The sequence below is a fragment of the Carassius auratus genome, chromosome 36 (assembly GCF_003368295.1).
Source record: "Carassius auratus strain Wakin chromosome 36, ASM336829v1, whole genome shotgun sequence".
Lineage (NCBI taxonomy): Eukaryota > Metazoa > Chordata > Actinopteri > Cypriniformes > Cyprinidae > Carassius > Carassius auratus.
Window position 1 is genome coordinate 2,510,591 of NC_039278.1, and position 22,063 is coordinate 2,532,653.

Below are 22,063 nucleotides of genomic sequence, written 5' to 3' on the forward strand. Positions count from 1 at the left end.
TCTTTTTCATTATCGACATGGATATTAAAATCACCAACTATTAAAACTATATCTGCAGCCAGAACTAACTCGGATGTAAAATCACCAAACTCTTTAATAAAGTCTGTATGGTGCCCTGGTGGCCTGTATACAGTAGCCAGTACAAACATAACAGGGGATTTATCATTAACATTGGTTTCTCTGGATAATGTTATATGAAGCACCATTACTTCCCCCTTTGCCTTTTAGACGCGGCTCATGTTTATAACAGTAATCTTGGGGGGTGGACTCATTTAAAATAATGTAATCATCAGGTTTTAGCCAAGTTTCTGTCAAACAGAGCACATCTATATTATGATCAGTTATCATATTATTTACAAAAAGTGTTTTCGTAGAAATGGATCTGATATTCAATAAGCCAATCTTTATAATTTGTTTATCCATATTGCATTTGTTTTTTATTTGTTGAACCTCAATTAAATTGTTAACCTTATCTTGGTTTGGACGTTTTTTGTATTTTCTAGTTCGGGGAACAGACACAGTCTCTATGATATCTAGGTGAAAGAGTCTCTATGTGCTGAGAATTAACTGACCTCTGTGACGGGAGGCAGCTAGCAGACGGTCGGTTTAGCCAGTCTGTCTGCTTCCTGACCTGGGCCCCAGTTAGTCAAGTATAAACACTAAGACTATGTGCCATATTTCTAGACAGAAGAGTGGCGCCACCCCAGGAGGGATGAAGACCATCTCTTTTAAACAGGTCAGGTCTGCCCCAAAAGCTCGTCCAATTGTCTATGAAACCTATGTTATTCTGTGGGCACCACTTAGACATCCAGCCATTGAGTGATGACAATCTGCTATGCATCTCGGCACCACGGTAAGCAGGGAGGGGACCAGAGCATATTACAGTGTCTGACATCGTGCTTGCAAGTTCACACACCTCTTTAAAGTTATTTTTAGTGTTCTCCGACTGGCATTAGCGCCGGCATGAATAACAATCTTACTGTATTTACGTTTAGCATTAGCCAGCACTTTTAAATTTGCCAAGATGTCAGGCGCTCTGGCTCCCGGTAAACATTTGACTATGGTGGCTGGTGTCTCTATATTCACGTTCCGTACAATAGAATCACCAATAACTAGAGCACTTTCATCAGGTTTCTCAGTGGGTGCATCACTGAGTGGGGAGAACCTGTTTAATGTTTTGATCGGAACAGAAGAGCGGTGTTTTGACCCACGACTACGCTGCCTCACCGTCACCCAGTTGCCCTGCTGCAGGGTCTCTGTTGCCGGAACCGGACAATGTACAGGAGTCCCTGAGCTAGACGCATCCAAAGCCGTATCTAGAGCCCTAACATTCTTACTGTCCTCAATTAAAGTTTGGATGCGTGTCTCTAATTGTGAAATCTTCTCTGTCAGCCTGACTATTTCCCTGCATTTATCACATGTGAATCCCTCATCAGCGACAGGGATAGATAAACTGTACATGTGGCAAGAGGTGCCAATAATGATAGTAGGCGAAGCCATTACTCACCGTGCTTGATGAAATATTCTTACTGCGGTTGTTTGATGAACTTGTGAAAAACTGCCTGCTTAAAGAAGATGGTATTGAGTGTACAAATAAATATGAGCTGCTAAAGGGTTTGGAGGAGATGGACTGAGTTTATAGGTTTTATGCATGTTTTTATATATTTTATTATATGTTATTATGATGGGTGATTTTAATACCGTTTTCAGTAAATTAGAAATGGGCGATGGAATGGTTTTTAAAAATGATAAAGGAAGAAAGAACTGAAGTTATTAATGGAAGAAAATAATATAATTGATGTATGGAGAGAAAGAAATGAAAAAAAGAAAGAATATTCAAGGAGGCAATTAGGTAGGGAATTTTATGTGTAAAATTGATTTTATTTTATGTACAAGGAACATTGAAGACTTTACTGGTAATATTATATATGAAGAGTCAAGCTTAAGTGACCATAAACCACTTTTTATGCAAGTAGACTGGAGTTAAATGAAAACAGGGCCGGGGGTATGGGTTTTAAATACAGAGGTTTTGAAGAATGAGGAGTATGTGTTAAAGGAACACTCCAACTTTTTGGGACTTTAGCTTATTCACAGTATCCCCCAGAGTTAGATAAGTCCATACATACCTTTTTCATTTCTGTGCGTTCTGTAAGTGTTATTTGACGCACCCACCGTTAGCCTAGCTTAGCACAAAGCCTGGATGTAAATGGATACTGTTAGCATAGTAATCCCAATAAGTGACAAAATAATGCAAACATTTTCCTATTTACATGTTGTGATCTGTATAGTCACAGCGTGTACAAATAACAAGGCTATATGAGACAGAAGCCATTTTTAATCGTATAAATACTGGGAATTAACTATGTAAAGGAAATATGTGTAATGTACAGATGTGTAAAGAAAATGTTCTGTATTTTCTATTGATTGTGTTTAATCTATTGTATTTTATTGATTGAATTTTCTTTAAAAAAAATAAATAAATCCTGGTTTTCACCCAGGCGGCCAGATTCGACACACGATATGGGAACGCATGCTCCCTTTTGCTCCCCTTCTCAAAAATCCAGCACATCTTCCTGCACCAGAAGTGACTTTTTGGCAAGCAGTAGAGCTACAAAACCCTGATATGTCGAGGTTTTTTCTAGCACTTTGCCCGTTCGATAGCTCAGCTGGTAGTGACGGGGCGTTAACTAGCCCAAACAGGAGAACACGATATTAAAAGTGCCCAAGAGTTGTATTAAACGGCGTCTTCCACTCGTCACCCTCCCTAATACGTACAAGGTGATAGGCATTGCGAAGGTCCAGTTTTGTGAAGTATTGTACCCCCTGCAGGATTTCAAAAGCAGATGACATAAGGGGTAACGGATACCGGTTCTTAACCGTTATGTCATTCAAGCCTCTGTAGTCTATGCAGGGGCGCAACGTGCCATCCTTCTTCTTCACAAAAAAGAACCCAGCCCCCGCAGGAGAGGTGGAGGGAACCATAGTGCCCGCGTCTAACGATTCTGAGAGATATTTCTCCAAAGCCTTAAGCTCGGGAATAGAGACAGAATAGAGCCTCCTGCGAGGAGGAGTGGTACCAGGAAGAAGTTCTATGCTGCAATCGAATGGTCAATGCGGAGGAAGAGATGTGGCCCGGGAATGACTGAAAACTGCCTTTTTGTTTGTTGAACCTCAATTAAATTGTTACTCTTAAATTGGTTTGGACATTTTCTTGTATTTTCTAGTTCGGGGAACACACACAGTCTCTATAGTTTGATATCTAGGTGAAAAAGTCTGAGAATTAACTGACCTCTGTGACATGAGGCAGCTAGCAGACGGTCGGTTTAGCCAGTTTGTCTGCTTCCTGACCTGGGCCCCAGTTAGTCAAGTATAAACACTAAGACTATGTGCCATATTTCTAGAGAGAAGAGTGGCGCCACCCCAGGAGGGATGAAGACCATCTCTTTTCAAAAGGTCAGGTCTGCCCCAAAAGCTCGTCCATTTGTCTATGAAACCTATGTTATTCTGTGGGCACCACTTAGACATCCAGCCATTGAGTGATGACAATCTGCTGTGCATCTCATCACCACGGTAAGCAGGGAGGGGACCAGAGCATATTACAGTGTCTGACATCGTGCTTGCAAGTTCACACACCTCTTTAAAGTTATTTTTAGTGAACTGGCGAAGTCGAACATCATTAGAACCGGCATGAATAACAATCTTATTGTATTTACATTTAGCATTAGCCAGCACGCTTTCAAAATATATACGCATTAAATTACTACAACCACTAATTAATGGAGACCTTGAATAGTTATTCCTTTATGAGTTCCACTATTTACTGCCTGTGACTGTCACAGGACTGCACTTCCGCTCAGTTCATCTCACTGACGCAGCTGATGTGTGATCTTTCCTTAGTACTCGTGGCCAGTAATACTAAAATAAAGTAGCTTTACTTTTCTGAAGTTTTTCAATGGCTCTCTGCTTAACCTGAGCAGTCGAAAACTCCGTATTTATTGTATGGATGAAGCAGCAATGTAAATGTCTAAAGCATACGCATAGTTCAATTGTATGATAAATGTGTTTTAACAATGTTGTTGAAGTGAATGTACGAAGGAAACTGTTAAAATAACCATAAACACATAAAATAAGCATTAACAACAACCTTGAAATAAGAGTGCAAGGTTTATCTGATAATCAGATGCATGAAAGTGTTGTTATAGTAAACAGAAATTGGGTGTATTTTCTTTCAGAATCATCATTCATTGATGGAGAGGAAAAGTTAAATATTATAGCATTTTACTTTATGAAAATGAGATAAAGAAGTTTTCACACTGAAAGAGAAGTGATCTCACACTTATAGACATGCCAGGATTTATCTGCAGCTTAGCTGAATAAAAGCAAAATTAACTGAGGAAATGTTAAAGAGTTATTTCAGCCAAAAGTTAAGCCATAAATTACTCACCCTGAAATCATCCTAGATGTATATGACTTTCTTTCAATATATGACTGATAATTGTCCAGCAGTGGATTTCTTCATTGATTTCTTATAACAAATACAAAGTTATAGATAAGAGAATAATTAATTGTAATATATATATATATATATATATATATATATATATATATATATATATATATATATATATATATATATATATATATATATATATATTTATATATATACACACACATTTGTATTTGTTTTTTTTTTTTCCTGACTAATCAGCATTTAAAGAATTTAGGGGAAGCATTCAAATAATCCTGTGAATGCACTTAAAGAATGCAGAATTGAATCATTATGATCAAATTGAAACGCTAACAGCCCTAATATATATATATTTATATATATTATAGTTAATATAACCTTTTTATTTTTATTTCAGTAATCAAGCCTATAATAAACAATAAGTAATTCATGTGCAAATTGGATTTTTGAGGCAAATGAAGAATCTAACCCCCTCAGTACACCCAAGATGTGACTTAAAAAATCTGATTAAGGATAGTCACTACAATCGGCATGTTGCCAACACAGCATACATCACAATACAACAGAATACTGTAGGATTTCATTTAACCAAAAGTAGCACACATATTTTAACCCTGAAGCTCTGATTTAAGGCCAAATGGTGTACCACTGAGCTGCACTCTAATACTACCAGAACACCTTTCAAATGGTCATAACATATCATAACACGTTCAGTTTGACTGTTGAAAGATAACAAAATTAAGCAATCTCTGTCTCACTGTAAAGCCAAGGTTTTGCTTATGCCACACATGGTAAGTTGAAAGGGAGCACTCAGGTTTGTACTGGAGACCTCTTATTCTGCACTCAAATGGACTTCCACTGAACTATATTTATCTTATATTTATCAGATGGTTTACCAATAAAAAATAATTTACAAAAACTAATAAATAAAAAAGTTTGTCTTTAGAATATCATTTTAGAATTGATTAGCTTCCCACATCACAATACATCAATTTAAAAAAAAAAAAAGTCCAAAGGGAGCATCCATTCAAACTGGGACCTTAAACTGCAACTGCAGTCAGATGCTTCACCACTGATCTACACGCCCACACGTTGTTCAGAACAGAACAACAACAACATTTTTTTATTTTATTTATCTAAACAACACTGCATATACTGCATTTATTTTACATAATGGTTTAACAAATTGTAATTAATTATATCAAATATTAAAGAAAAGACATTTGTTTAACATATGATAATTCAATACACTCAACATAATAATAATACTAATAACTTAAACACACAATTAATGTTGAATTATATATTTTTTTATGATACTAATTTGTAAACTTATTTTTATTTAGATGAATACAATGTTTTGTGCATAGATATATATAGGTAGATGCCACATTGGACTGCTCCAGACATGTCAATGCGTACGCCATCTTGGAACGGTCTATATGTCATCACGTTGTCACTATGCATTATATAACAATTAAAATCATGAAATAACTGTTATAAACATTATTATTATTATTGTTGTTTTATTTTATTTTATTTTATTTATTTATTTTGCCTTTCTGTTGTATTTACAATTACATGAGGAGCAGAGAGTGAAAGCCAAAACAATTTATCACAGAAGGATAACATAAGGGGGATTTTCTTTTGCTTTTGCTTTTGTTTACAGGAAATAATGAACCCTCCATTGCTCTGCTTTAGTTTAAAGCACAGATGGAAACTAATGTACTCTCTGGTCATTGGGTGCAAGACACAAGCCACTTTGGATGAGTAGCTACTAACATATCTTACAAAGTAAATGAATAAAAGCACACACCATCAAATATTATACCACCAGAAATTCTGTTACACTTCTCCTCCTTTGTGTGTGGGTGTGTGGGTTGCTGGAGGAGTGAGAAAAGCCAGAAACAGAAGTCAGGTACATGCAGCAAACACAGTGTCTGTGCATTTGTGGGTGAAATGATATTTTTGAGGTGGGTCTGCATGTTCATAATACTTCCTTCTTCGAACAGGGATTTTTTTTTTTCTTTTTTTTTTTTCTTTAGATCAGTTCCGTTCAGTTGTGTTATGTGCTGCACTCTGTCTCTGTCTTTCTGTCTCACTCTCATTTTCTCTCTCCTTCCCTCCCTCCATCTGCTCTCTTCCCTATCTGTGTCCATCTCATTTATTCTTTCTTTCAGCATCTCCATTTTGTGGCATGCTCTTCACTTTGGTTTGGGTTCTTTTTTTCAAAGTACAAGTGGCCCCGAACTTTGTTTTAAATGGTATTCTCAGTGACTTCTCTCTTCCTCTTTCACTCTCTCTCATATACTTTTTACATTGTGTTGTTACCGTCATCCAGTCACATTTGCATGATTGACGTTTGTATTTCCTCCATTAGCAGCAGAAACGGCTGTAAGAAAACTAAAGAGAGAAGAGGAACCAAGGGCCTTTGTGGTGAGAGAGGGTGCCACAGTCACATGATATCTGTCACTCTCTTGTTCGTTTTACCTCGCACTGTTGCAAAGATGGATTTTGGTTTCCACGTTATGGATTAAATTGGGCGATCTTTAGCTGCTCCCGTGTCACCTTTAAGTTTCAAGCTCTGGTGAGTGACCTATGATTGCACCCATTACTGATCATATGGCATGCAGAGTGATCTTCTTCATATCTTTTTATTAGCTTGATATGAATCCTTCATAAGTGTAATGATAGAAGACAGCACAGGTAAAGGGATGTGAACAATACAAAGAAATGTACTGTTTAAATGTAAAAATAATATTTATTTATTAAAGTAACTAGGGATGGAATGTAATATTTTTATCTTTTTTTGGCTTTCAGCTTGTTTTCAAATCATCTCTTTATTTCATTATTTATTTTTCATAGTGATGCAATTTGTACACTTGTATTTGCCTAATTATATCTAAACAAGTTAAAATGTACAGCAACAGGTTTAATGAATACGTAACTGGTGTCAAAATGTCTGGTGTCTTTTTTTTTATTTTTATTGATTTATTTTGTCAAAGTAGCTTCAAATTAATGACAAACTTTCTGCAAACCTCCCAGGTATGAATTATTTTAGACAGGACTGTATTTCTTAACTCTAAGTGCTAAAGGACCTTACAAGACAAAAGGATGTTAAGGCTCTATTTATTTATAAAAGTCTTCACATTTACATAAATGTGAAAATAGGTAGGAGGTCCTTGATGCTATCATTTTTCTAGAAATGAGTCATAGATTCACCACCACTGTTTTTCTGCTCATACTCCTCTGGTGCTTCTGCAATATGCAAATATTGACCATGTGTTCACAGTAAATATGAGATTCCTACTAGACTAAATTCAAAGCCTTATTGAAGTGTCTTCACAAGATTTTTACATTTTCATGATTAATTGAGCAGTGGAAAAGACAATAGTTGTCAAATGTGAACATGCTCTTCAACTATATATATATATATATATATATATATATATATATATATATATATATATATATATATATATATATATATATATACATAAAATCAACTATGTTTTCTGCTGGTATATAATTTTCTTCTGAAGTCCGGATTAACAGCCAGCTCTAATACATATTTTGTAGCTTGTACCCTCTCAGTCTCTTTAAACAGTGGTGATTTGTATTGTGGTGTGAAATCTTGGTATCTTTATCTTTCTATTACCTGTGTTCCGATTCAAATGGGGGGGGGGCAATTATTTGATCTAGAGTACAGGCCTAATGACAAAAACAAAAAAAAACAAATTAGAAATAATGAAAATCTTTCTTTTTTTAGGTAATTAGTGAGCTCCGTCTCTCAGCATCACAAGGGTTGTGTTACCATGGCAACTAGCAAGCAGAGCTTTATGAGAGCTGCCGAGCCTCAGTGTTCAGTGTCTGCACAGAGAGAGGAAGAGACGCATGTTAAGGCCCCTCTCACAACTATGTATGTCCACAACGTTCCTGCCCCTGGCCTGCGGCCATATCCACAGGCCCAACCTGAAGCCTTGCAGGATGCAACGGTTCTACCACTGTTCCTGCCAAGGATGTGCAGCAGCTCGACTCTACCCTCTCTGACACTGCATATTGCCAGCGGGACTGTTTTGCAACAACAAAGGCTAGTGGCTCCAGCAACGTCAGCGAGACCTAAGTCTATTGGGAAGCATATTTGCCCTCAGTGCGGTAAGGACTGTCTGAAGCCCAGCGTGCTCGAGAAACATCTTCGTTGTCACACAGGAGAGCGACCATATCCCTGCACTACCTGTGGCATTTCCTTCAAGACGCAGAGTAACCTTTATAAACACAAGCGCACCCAGGCTCATGCACGCCTTTCCAGCGAATCTGACAAAGGCACCTTCAGCAGCCAGGAGAGCACAGAGAGCTTAAAGGACAACTGTAGTACTCCATCATGTGAGATGACTGGCAAAGAAGTTCTTCCTGTAGTGACCATACCGAATCAAGCAGATTCTACAGAGACTAAGACAATGTCTGTCGAATGGGCATTACACAATGTTGCCATGGTTGGATTAAGCACAATACCTGCACTTCAGGACAAGGTAAATTATTTGAAATTATCAGATGGCTTGAAAAATAATCCTGCAAACCAGCAGACAAGCGCACTGAGTGAGAATGGATGTACACAGCTCCAAACTCCAAACCGTATACCTCTCCAGAGACAGGAAGCTTTATTTTCCAAACCGTGGGATTCCCCAATGTCCCGAGGAAAATCTCAAAGCCACGATAGTACAGATTCTGGCTTCAGTGACAGCAGTGAGCATCATTCATCTAGCAGTCCTGGAGCAAGTTTGCATGATCCCAGTATGGAATCATTAACAGAAGCCACTATGGAACAGCAGGAAACAGGAGCCTCACAGACATCCTCAGAGATGACCCCTGACCCCAAATGCAAGGTGTCCATTCAGGAGAAGCAGAAGCTGGAAGAACGTATTTCAAAGCTTATATATGAGAATAGTGTGTTGGTGGATAATAAACAACTGGAACATGTGCGGCCTAGAAAGACAGTATTGTCAAAACAAGGAAGCATTGATCTTCCTGTGCCATACACTTACAAAGACTCCTTCCATTTTGAGATAAGGAGAAGCAAGCAAACCTCAAGCTCACAAAATCCAGACAGAGGAGGTGGGGCGATTCACAATTCTCACCAGCACTCCACTGGCCTGGAGCATGCACCATTAACACGAAGCAGTTCTCTCCCCTTCACTATGTGTGGCAAACCCAATGATGGAGCAATCAATTTGAATCTTAGTAGAAGGTGTAGTGCAGGGCATGTTTACCCATTAAGGTCATCAGACCAACAAGCACCAGGTCATCGTTCACTAGTTAGGCAGGTAGCGGTAGATTGTCTGCCTACTTCAGAGGGATCCCCGGCTGAAAGAGGGAGTATTAACAGCCTTAGCTCTGATGGAGACAGCACTGATGTCGGAACAGAGCCAATTATAAAAGGAAACTACAGGAAAAAAGCCCGAAAATTTGACTACACAAAGTGGCACACTTACAAAGGTGGGATATTTACGAAACTCTACAATACTGAGAAAGACAGTTTACTGAAGACAAAAAAAACTACACTGAACTCTGAACAAAGCCTGGAAACTCAAACTGGTCAACAGAGGGACAATGGATCTGTGTCTCTGAGCTTTACTTCCTGTTCTGTTGTGACCTTACAAAATGACCTTAAAATGTCCTATACCAGCTTTGAAAATAATAAGGGGGAAGACATGGAGAGGGATGAAATAATGACACAACACACTGATTTCCATATCCCATCAGAGAGGAAGAAACAGCGCACTGGGAATGATGTGAAAATGCTCAGTATTTCAGATCCTAGAGCTGGTGGGGCAAATGGAAATCAGGGTGGTTTAATTCATCAGTTACCCCTGTCAACTTGTGCAATGCACGATTCCATCACAGTGCCAGCACAAAAGGTCAACATGCAAAATCTCCAACCGCAGGGTAGCTTCATACATCAGTTCTCGAATCCAAGTCAGCTCGTTGGTAATTCTCTTAGCCCTGCTGTTTGTTTAATCAATGTGAGTGGGACACCTGGAACCCCGTCTGGTTCTATCAGCAGCCCCACCGTCCCTTTAGCCAAGACCAGCTTTCCTCCCAAGTACCAGCTAAAGATTCCATGTTCCACAGATGGAGTGTCAGCTTCTTGTTCTGGCTCAACTTTAGCACATAGCATTTGCTCAAACGTTCCAGCTCTCAAGCAAAGCCGTCAAACTACAGTGCAGTGTCCTCTTGAGAACAGTGTACTATCTTCAAAGCAGTGTCAGGGTGTTTCAATAGTCACAACCACTGAACGGAGTAAACAAGACGTATTGTGTGCAACAACCCCAATGTTATCGGTTTCCGGTTCAGAGCTAAATCAAACATGCACTTTATCCAAAGTCCTGACACAGATTCAGTCTACCACGCCTACATCAATTTCTCTTGTTTCTCCACCAGTGCAACATCAAATATCTTTGCTGCAGAGCAACTGTGCAACACGTGTGGTGGAAACCCCGTCAACAGTTTCTGTATCATCTGTATTAACAACCTCAGAGAACGCTCAGCCTGTTACATCAATGAACACATCAACAGTGAATTATTGCTCAGAATCCAGTCTACAAACCTATTCTTCAGTAACTACTACACCTACAATACAAAACCATCCTGTCTCCCCTGTGATTGAATCAGGAAAACCTCTTGGTCTTACTGCAGACACCGAATCCATAGTTTATGAAAATAATCTAAACAGTACTGCTTCTAAAATGGTCAATGGTGACTTTCAAGGGTCCCAATCTGAGGGAAAGATGATACTACTAAATGGCTCAACACAGGCTCAGAACACATTTTATGTACAAACAGCTGACCTCCAGATAGTCATGCAGCTCATTTCCGATGAACAGTTAGCTCTGATAGAGCCTCATATTGAAACAGCAACTTCAAGCATTTTAACAAACCAGACAACTCTTTCTAAGGAGGTATATAGCACTGATGTGCCTCCTGTATGCATGGCACAGGAACTTATAAATAATGGTGAGATGAGAAAGAAGAATGGTTCCAACTGTGAATCTGTCAGTCCAGTAAACAAAGCAGAAATTGTTTGCAATTTAAAATCTCATAATGATAAAGATTATGCAAATGAGTGCCCTCACTGTGTTTCATCCTGGTCACATCCACAGACAAAGGTTCATATCTCAGCCTCAGTGGATTATAATAAAGATTCTGCTGGGCAGTTGGATGAAACACAGAAGATACCTGAGAATTCACAGGAAAGAAAATCTGCTGGTTTTGAGGTCATCACAGAGACACACCACAGACTAGCGGCTGGAGACAAACTATGTCAACCTCAGTTACTGGACAACAGTGATTTTGTCCATAACAAAGATTCAGGCAACTACTCTGAAGACCAAACATTCACGGAGATAACCAGTGATAAAGAGCTGTTCTGTTTAATGCAGCCAAATCACATTCAAACTATAACAAATACTCAGCCAGTGGAGCCAAAGGAAAGAGGTCAACTCATGTCAGTCACATTATCAGGAAACTGTGAAAGTGTTCAAACAAAGAAACCTACACAGCTCAGAACTTGTATCTGTGAGAAAAAGACGTCTACTGGAGAATCACAACATATGCAAAAAGAGCTCAACTCCACAATACAGCCCAGTCACAACAAGCCACACTGGGCTGCATGTGGCAGCTCAGAATTAGATACAAGAGAAATGAGAGCATGTGTCAAAGGGAAGCTCAACTGCAAGCTGATTGAGACATTTTGTCCATGCCAGACACCTACACAGTATGAATTCAAACAAGCCTTTGCTCCATGCGCAGGTGACTTTGATAATGACAATTCTAGTCAAGGGAAAGTATCCTGTCCAATGCTGAACAAGACATCTAACATTCATAGCATTCCTGAAGACAGCATCAGATGTGAAGAAAATCTGGAAAATCTGGAAACTCTGCAAGGTAATATTGTAATATAGTATTTGCTTGTGATAGAGCAACCGTAACTAGACATTGTACATAATAAAAACTGATATCACAGGGTGACATATCATTTTCTCTCCACAAGAGGGTGACAGGAGATCTATACTTGCCATGTCTCTGTTACCAGACAATACCTTTTGACAATGCAGATTTACTCTAAATTGTCTAATTATCTCATACACTCCATAAAAGTGGTCTCTATAAAATACATCTACGAAAATCATTTATGATTCCTCTCTTGAAAGAACATTGTCCTCAAATGTTGCTCTTGGCTTCTGAGAAAGTGTGATTTGTGCCCACATTTTTTTCTTTACAGTAGAAATTTTTTTTTTTTATTTTATTTTTTTTACATTTAACACTTCAGCTGTTGAGCACTTAAAGTTTATTTAACAACATTATGCCTAGTCACATGCTGTATTAACATAAGAATATTACCAAAATCTTAGAATTCTTTGTGAAACGTTCCAGAATTCTAAGTGGATAAGTACAGAAAAACCATGCTGTCGAAGCAGTCAAACATAAAATGCAATTTATAGGTTAAAGAATGAAAACTTCAGAAAATTATGTTTGCAGCTGATTAGCATTTAGTACATATTTAGCAGACACATAATTTACTACTGACCATTAATGCAACTATCAATGTTACATTAAAAAATTTCTTTCCTGTATTGCCAGAGACATGCCAGAGACATCTCAGATTGAAATAAAACACTACGCATTAGTATAATTATTCAAAAAGTGCAAGCTATTGAATCATTCTGTCTTGCCTGTTCAAGTGTTCTAGCTGTCAGTTCACAAGCAGAACCTCCAGTTCAGTTCAGTTCAATTCAGTAGGATCGCCAAGATTTTAGTGTGAGAGGCATTTTTCTTTTTGTCCTAATCTTTGTTATTCCACTGTATTCCCACACTCACCTGAAGTTTCTCTTATCAGAGTCACTTGTGGCAAACGTTTCATCCTTGCAGTCTTTACAGTGTACATAACACTCTAAAGAGATTCCCTTTTATTAGGTCACAGGTCACTCAATTAGTCACAGTTACAAATATGAAGAAGGTCAAGTGTCAATCAGAAGGACCTAGAATAAACAAAACATGAAAAGTCTGTGGCTGCCTGATATGTTTGACTGATCAGATGTGTTCAGGGAATTAATAGGCTGCTTAGTAGAGGTCACTGGAAAATGGTCCCTACAGGGATTCACTAGAATCGAGCAAAGACCCAGAAGTTAAAGGGAGATGTTGTGCCTGTCTCCATTCCAGACAGCTGGCGAGCAATCTGAGAGCCAAATGCAGCCTCTTTTTCTGAGCAGTGCTGCACAGAGGCATACGCAAGAGTTCAGCCAAACCAGTTCCACCCCAGAGGGGTGTTTTTCATAAAGACAATCATTTTTATATATCCACTGCCATAATATATAGTAGCATATTTTAGTCTTTGTGCCTTGATATACAATGTGAAACTGTAATTTTTTTTCTCTCTCTCTTCATTTGGCTGACATTGTGTTTGCAATCGTCACGTTTCCACTGTCGGGCCAAAAGCAGGTGTGCTAGTGCGTGCCAGGGCAAGTCACTTGTCACTTACAGGGCTTGATCGTGCCTCATCAGTGCTTCCTCGGGGGCCAAAAGCCCGTTTTTTTTTTTAATAATTTGATCCGATGTGGATTATAATCACCATACCAGACAGAAATATTTATAAGCGATGCAAACTATGCACGCTAGTAGGGGTGTAACGATTCACTCGTTTTCTCGATGCATCGATTACAAACCCTGTCGATTCATATGCATGGATCTTGAAACATGATTTTTGAATCGTGAATCGCCGATTCAATGCTTTCAAAATGAATACACATTAAATTACTAGGCTACACGCACAAATTAATGGAGACCTTGAAGAGTGTTTGTGAATCGTGCCTCTTATCTGTCCTTCACGCGCTCCACTGTTTTAGCCTGAGACTGTCACAGGATTGCGATCGCGCTCCGTTCGTCTCTGACGCAGCTGACGTGTGATTTATAGGACTCGTGGCCAGTAATGCTAATGTGAAGTAGTTTTACTTTTCTGTAGTTTGTCAATGGCTCTCTGCATCTTACCGACGGAGTTACCGGAGCCGTCGATAGCTGTATTTATTGCATGGACGGAGCAGAAATGTAAGTGTCTAAATCATACGCACAGATCCATTGAATGATAAATGTTTTTAAACAATGCGGATGAACCGAATATACGAAGGAAACTTTTAAAATTAACCACAGCATTAACAACGACCTTGAAATAAGAGCGCAGGATTTATCTGATAATCAGATGCATGAAATTAGCGTTTGTTTCATTAGCAAACAGACATCTGGAGCGTTTTCTCTCAGAATCATTCGCTGATGGAGAGGAAAAGTTAAATAGAGATGAAGACGATTTCACACTGAAAGAGAAGCGATCTCGCTCTCATAGACGTGCTAGGCTATATCTGCAGCTAAACTGAATAAAAGCAGAATGAACTGATGAAACTAAAAAAAAAAAACACACAAACAATTTATGAATGATGCAGTGCTAATTGACATTTATTACAGTACAGAAACTATAATGTATATGTTCTACCTTATTCTGTGCAGAAATTTTTAATAATTGCTATAATGTAGCCTAGTATATAAAACAATCATAAAATTGCCATTAGGAAAAAAACATTGATTACAAATGATTGATTATTGTCCAGCAGTGTATTTGATTTATTACAGCTAATTAAAAGTAATTAAAAAAGAAGATAATTCATTGTAAAAAAAAAAAAAAAAAAAAAACTAATAATAATAATAATAATAATAATTATTATTATTATTATTATTATTATTATTATTATTATTATTATTATTATTATTATTATATAGGCTACATACATAAAATGATTGTATTTGACATTTCTGTCACTTCTGAAAATATGGCTACGCCCCTGGTGTGAGAAAATGTTAGCTTATACATAATACTCTTTAAGCTCTTTTTTAAAAACTTGGCTTACATACAATTTTACGTATGCCATGTCGCATCATTAAACTAGCATTTAACAATGGAAAACCTATGGTACCCATGGTTCTCTAACCATAAATGTTACTGTAATTTGCCCCCTGACTAATCATTTAAAGAATTTAGTAGAAGCATTTAAATAATCCCGTGAATGCACTTAAAGAATGCAGAATCGAATCGTTATAATCGAATCGAATCTAATTTAATTGTGAATCGAATTGAATTGAATCGTTCTAAATTTGCAAAAATCGTTCTTGAATCGAATCGAAAACCTATGAATCGTAATCGAATCGAATCGCTGCCTTGCCAAAGATTCACAGCCCTACACGCTAGCCATTAACGTTACTATAATAAATAAAGTAATTGTGACCACTTGAAGAAATCAGATACCAGCTTCTTATTCTCTATCACAATCATGTATTTATTTAGTAACATATTTTATCAGTCATACTGTTAGTCTCGTCTCGATAGTTTAGCTTTGCATAGCCTATGTCCTAAAAGTATAATAATGCTTTTTGTTGAGGAGTGTTTATAAAAATATAGAAATGATTATTATTTGTTTTTAAATGTGATGTGTATAGGCTACTGTGACTACAAATAAACAAAAACAGACTCGACGGAATAAGCAGGCTATGTTCATGATGCTTTCTGTGTGACTAATTTTCAATCCTGATAAATTAATTCATTATGATCAATGTATCACTTATTACAGTAAAACATCAATGCTTTTGGATTTAAATATCAAACCATGCAAACAAACAGCCGTTTTGATCATGTTCATTTTGTGATCGCACTAGTAGCAGTGAATTTTTTCTTATTGGTTTTCTATTAACTTCTCTTTATTGGTGAAATGATGGGGTTGCGTGACTTTTGTTCCTGAGGGGCATGTAAAGGGTGGGTTTTAATGAAGCTTCTGGCTCTAAGGAGGGCACGTAGCGCTTTGGACTCGGTGCTACATGTCCGAGGTTGTTAGCCCTGCCTGGCCCATTTAAAACACTGGCTTGCACTGCCTCAACAGTGGAGAAGCGACTAATGAGGCCTATGTTCCAGGAGGCTGACATTTGCACATCAATTACAAAGTTTTTCTGTCTGTAACTTTTGCATCCACAATAACATTTTTATGTTCCATTTTAAAAAAGATAACTGAGACCAATTTATCAGTTTTGGATAAAGAGCTTTTTGGCTGCCATAAAACTTCTTTAGTTGCCTATAAAAAGTTGGCATAAACAGCTGGGAGTGCATGCACTTATTTTATGAATGTTCATGTTTTGAACAACATGATTAAAAGTAACACTTCTGTCATATTAGTATTATACTACCTGTCCATAATATTTTGCAGTGAATTTATTTCAATATTTGAAAATGCCTTCATAGGACATATAAATACAATTCTCTGACAAACCAAAATAATAATCTGATACCCTGCTTCAGGTAAAGACTGCAAAATGTGCTGCATTTATTCATTCATTGTTCTGCCCTCAGGATCTGTGGAAGATGGTACCCTTAAAAGCTTTTGGTTTCAGAGGGACCCTGGGACAGAGAGCAAGGAATCAGTCCCCAAAGATCCTGAGAGTAGAAGTGGAGAGGGGGAAAGAGCCAGAACAGAGGTGGGTGACAAAAGCAACACATGCCAAGGATTCAAAAACAAAGACAAAAGAGCCAAAAAATAAGTTTGAGTAAAGAAAGAAAGAGCACATGAAGAATGGAAGGGCATAAGGGAGCATAGATAGTGACGGGTAAAGTCCTGATAAACCATTCAAATAGAAAAAATGTGGAATACACAACCAGATGTTTAGCATAACAAGTCAAGTCACCTTTATTTACATAATGCTTTATAAAATAGTGATTGTGTCAAAGCAGCTTTACAGTGTCAAACAGGAAAATTGTTTGTCAATAATGCAATAGGATTACAGGGCTATAGGTGCTGATCCACCATCTTGTCTGAATATGGACAGTTTCTGGGTGGCTACTGTGACCATCTGATCTGCATACAGTCTGGATCCATATGGCTATGGTAAACTCAGAATTAGAAAGAAAAAGACTAATATTAGCATGGATGACATTCTTCTTTTGATGTAGAGAGTATAAAGGGTGCTATGGGAAGTGTTCCCAGTTCTGGTTGACCTAATTAATGCAGACTTACAATCCTTAAACAGATTTTAATTATAGAAATGAAATAATGTATTATGTGCATGCCAGGTTAAAGAGATGTTTTTTTTTTTTTTTTATCTAACAAATGTTAGACAGTGTTTTATGTCATTACATGAGGAGGTTTTTGTACAATAATTGAAACTTTTTTATATATGCATTGTGGTAGTTTTGCGAATTGATTTTAAATATAAAGCTGAGTATCATCATCATAACAGTGAAAGCTACCACTATTTTTTTATGGTATCTCCCAAGGGCAACATGTTAAGCGTGAGTAGTAACAGTCCTAGTACTGAGCCTTGTGGTACTCCATACTGTACTTGTGATCAATATGATACATTGTCATTCACTGCTACAAATCGATGTCAGTCAGATAAGTAAGATTTAAACAATGACAGTGCAATTCCAATAATGGCAAGATCATTTTATAGTCTACTCAAAAGAATGTTGTAGTTGATATTGTCAAACGCAGTTCTAAGATCCAGTAGCACTAATGGAGAAATGCAACTACGATCAGATGATAAGAGTAGGTCATTTGTCACTCTGATGAGAGCAGTCTCAGTACAGATACAATCTAATGACAGAAAATGGAGATTTGAGATTGGTTCGTAATTCTCTAGAATCAAGTTGGGTTTTTTAGTGAGAGGCATTATAACAGCCAATTTGAAGGTTTTGGGGACATGTCCTTATGACACTTATTAATTAATAATAATCAGAAGAGGTCCTATGACTTCTAGAAGCATCTCTTTTAGTATCTTAGATTGAGTAGGGTCTAATAGACATGTTGTAGGTTTTGATGATTTGACAAGTTAATACAATTATTCCTCTTTTATAGCAGAGAATGAGTGGAATTGAATCTGATATGATGCTGTTGCTGATGGCTGCATAGTTATAATTTTATCTCTCATAGTATTGATCTAGAAAGTAAAGAAGTTCATAAAGTCATTACTGCTGTGCTGTTTTGGGCAATGTCTGCGACTGTTGATGCTTTATTTTCCATTGATTTAGCCATTGTGTTTTTTTCTTCTAAGAGAGGTAAAAAGTAAGTGGATTCTAGCCGTTTTTGGAGCTTTTCTATAAGTAGAAGTACTTTCCTGCCACTGAATACGAAATGCCTCTAGTTTTGTTTTCTTCCAGCTGTGCTTCATTTTCCAGATGCTCTCTTTAAGGTGCGAGTGTGGTCGTTATACCATGGTGTTGAACTGTTTTCCTTAATCTTCATTTAGCATGAAGGAGCAACCTTATCTAAAGAGCTAAAAAACACAGTTAAGACTTTACATGTAGCTAGCACCAACTCATATAATTATTTCCTTATGGTGCTTTGGTGGCCTGTATATAGTAGCGAATGCAAACGCCACAGGGGATTTTTCATTAACACTTGTTTCATTTGATATTATTATATGAAGCACCATAACTTAAAAATGTTTTACTTTAAACCAAACTTCTGAGAAATACTGAAAATATTACTATAAATTGTGGCAACACCTCCCCCTTTACCTCTTGGAGATGGCTCATGTGTATAACAGTAATCTTGGGGGGTAAAATAATGTAATCATCTGGTTTTAGCCAGGTTTCTGTCAAACAGAGCACATCTAGGTTTTGATCTGTGATCATAAACACCAAGGGCAATGACATGACTAGTAACATATTTTACACTGTGACAGTTTACTAGACAATATACTCTAACGTATATTTAATTATTTCATTTTGATTATTTTAAGTATTAAGTAATAAAGCACTTCACATCCAACTGAAAGACAATGTTTTAGGAGGGACATCAAGGTAAACCAGCCAGCCACCACTACACCACCCCTGAAGAGGAAGTGTGAGGCATTCCATAATGTGTACTAACTATATGTTTCCTTTGACAATAGGAAGAGGAAACGTCTTGTGAGGAGCATCAAAAATCTGCTCAAGCTCACCCACATTTCTCCCAGGAAGTGTCCCTTAATATTTCAGAGCCACTTAAGCATGACAAATTTGGAGTTTCGAACAAACCAGAAGCATCTGTTTGCACAAAAATTATTTCACAAACTTGTCAACATCAAGCTCAAGGGGAATGTAACAACACCACCCGAAAAGACAGCATAGGTGAACATTTGGTTAACAGTCCTTCTCAAGAGACAAGCCAAAAGGAGACATCTTCACCAAAATATTCCAATCAAACATGCAATCATCTTTTGATGCATCCAGTCAAAGTCAATACCACGCAAAATGAATTCCAGAAGGAGACACAGACAAAGGGTGCTATGAATTATTTGATTTATTCCAAAGGCAACCAAGTACAGACATCAAAAGACAAAATGACTGGCACAACTTTATCAGCCAGTGTTCTGCAACATAACTGTGGTGATTCAAAGACTAATATGGCTGATGCAAGTATTTCTTCATTATCCAGTGCTGGTCCCAGTTCTTGCAATGGCTCACATCAAATGTCTAGTCAAGAATGTCACACCCATCAAATATGTCCCCCAGCCATGCACAGCAACCCAACATATGTAGGTAATAATAGTTACCTGGAACATGAGGACAGTAACAGCAGCAGTGATGATGAGCAAAAACTAGTCATTGAACTTGAGTAAGGTGAAAGTACACACAAAGCAAGGCAAAAAAAACTCAAGGTGTCCAACACCGCCATATGTGCCACTACACAGAAGGCAAAAAGCCCTTTAGCAATTGCAAAGAAAAAACTATGGCATCATTAGGCTGACATGAAATGGTATTTTATCATCATAAGTCTATACACTGGGGTATCATTTTGTGACATATGTTGATGTTACTCACAATGAAAGCTCAGTCATATATATATATATATATATATATATATATATATATATATATATATATATAAAACTATTTATTTATTTTTGCTAATATTCAGTGTTTTCAGGCCAAACCATTGCTTTGCATGAGGAACAGATCATGTATGTAATCAATTCCCAACGCTGATGCTGAAATCCTGCACACATTCAAAAACTGCTGTCTGAAGAAGTTTTACAATATATTTGATGTCTAATGTCATTTGCTCTTGTGTGTCTTGTGTGATCTATCTTTTAAATGAGTACTGGCTGTTTTTTTCACAAACAAGGAAAATGTTCAGCTATTGATACCATGTGATTTGCTTTGCTAGAGTGCTGCAAGTTTTCTGCATCTAAGATACCAATGGATAGATAAGGATTCAAAATGTATTCATTTAGACTTTTCTGGTGCTTTTTTGGTCTCTGCTTTCTCTCTCTCTGTCTATTTCTTCAGATGGAACAAAATTAAAAAAATTAAAAATACTGAAAAAAGTTATTAAATGAACTGGGTTAAGGGTAAACATTTGTTAATACACTCACTATTTGTTACCATATATATATGTTTTATTTATTAAAATTTATTTGTATTGTTTTCTTTTTCTTTTTAGAACATTAGTTAATAAAATGAACTGTTCATTGTTAGTTAATGTAATCTCAGGTTCATTAACTAATATTAACTTTATTAATATCACACACAGAGAGAGAATTATTTAGTTTCTTTCAACTGTTTTCAATTTTTTAATTTTTTTTTTTTTTATAAGTATGCTCCATGTGAAGTAGTTTGTAATTAAACTGATTTATTTATGTCAAATATGTGATTTGACCTAAATGAAACAATCAGATTTTTTGGTTACACAAACAAAGGTAATTCTTAGTCAAAGAAGGGGGAAAAAATAACTTAAGGTACCAACTGCTTAAGGTTTTTTTATTTTTTATTTACAGTTTATAAAACGGTTTTCATCATAGGATCCTTCCTCGGGTCCACACAATGAAGTTTTTTTTGTGGACATTTGGATCGCAAAAAGACAGTAAAACCTTACGCAAAAACACCTACAGACAATCTTTAATAATTTGTCCGTGCCCTCTGGTGCATGCAGGTGGATTTTATGCACACGCAAAAAACCCTGAGAAAACACTTCCTGCATCCTCACGCTACCCTCCATTAACAAGTGCTGTTAATCATACTGCATTTTACAGCCCTAGGAGTTTCACCTGTCCTGGAGAAAGCACTCAGGATGAGCACATTCTTCTTGAGAGTGTAATCTCTCTAAGTGACAATGACTGAATAAGTATAAAGCTGGGGACCAAGCATAAATTCTCACAGTGGGGTTCCACGTAGATCTGTCATCAGGCCATCAGTAAATGCAGTGATGGCAATGATCATCAGTTTTTGGTGGCTGAATATCACTTGCTTAGACATAATTCAAAAAGAAGAAGTAGAAGAAAAAGATCTTACTTAGACAAAATTGAATGGACACTTTCTATAAAAGATCAATTTATAACTGTACATGTATATATGTATATTTGAATGTTAACTCAAATTTTAAGTGTGTTCAAATGTTTTCATGCTAAAATACATGTGTACAATGTGTTTTTGAAGATTTTAGTAAAATTCTTCATATATAAATTCTATTAAACTCATATGGTATTGTGTGTGTTTAGTATACAGTAAATTCTGAAAATTATGTAATCCAG

At 37.1% G+C, this 22,063-nt stretch overlaps 1 protein-coding gene across 2 annotated transcripts; it reads left to right on the forward strand.

The window, feature by feature from the left end:
* The first annotated feature begins 6,363 nt into the window (after positions 1-6,363).
* Positions 6,364-20,362, forward strand: znf831 (zinc finger protein 831). 2 transcript variants are annotated; one of them, XM_026220783.1, is made up of 5 exons: positions 6,364-6,441; positions 6,849-7,055; positions 8,238-12,409; positions 16,905-17,029; positions 19,445-20,362. In XM_026220783.1, the coding sequence occupies exons 3-5, from the start codon at positions 8,284-8,286 to the stop codon at positions 20,150-20,152; spliced, it is 4,959 nt and encodes a 1,652-aa protein (XP_026076568.1). In that variant the 5' UTR covers positions 6,364-6,441; positions 6,849-7,055; positions 8,238-8,283; the 3' UTR covers positions 20,153-20,362. The 2 variants fall into 2 exon arrangements, with proteins under 2 accessions (XP_026076568.1, XP_026076567.1); XM_026220782.1 differs by lacking the exon at positions 6,364-6,441 and adding an exon at positions 6,500-6,732.
* Positions 20,363-22,063: the final 1,701 nt, after the last annotated feature.

Bases quoted from the DNA above. Each gene is read 5' to 3' on its own strand.
- znf831 (XM_026220783.1), top strand. From the start codon at position 8,284: ATGGCAACTAGCAAGCAGAGCTTTATGAGAGCTGCCGAGCCTCAGTGT. The intron at 12,410-16,904 runs GTAATATTGTAA...TTCTGCCCTCAG, and splicing joins AAATCTGGAAACTCTGCAAG to GATCTGTGGAAGATGGTACC. The intron at 17,030-19,444 runs GTGGGTGACAAA...CTTTGACAATAG, and splicing joins GGGAAAGAGCCAGAACAGAG to GAAGAGGAAACGTCTTGTGA.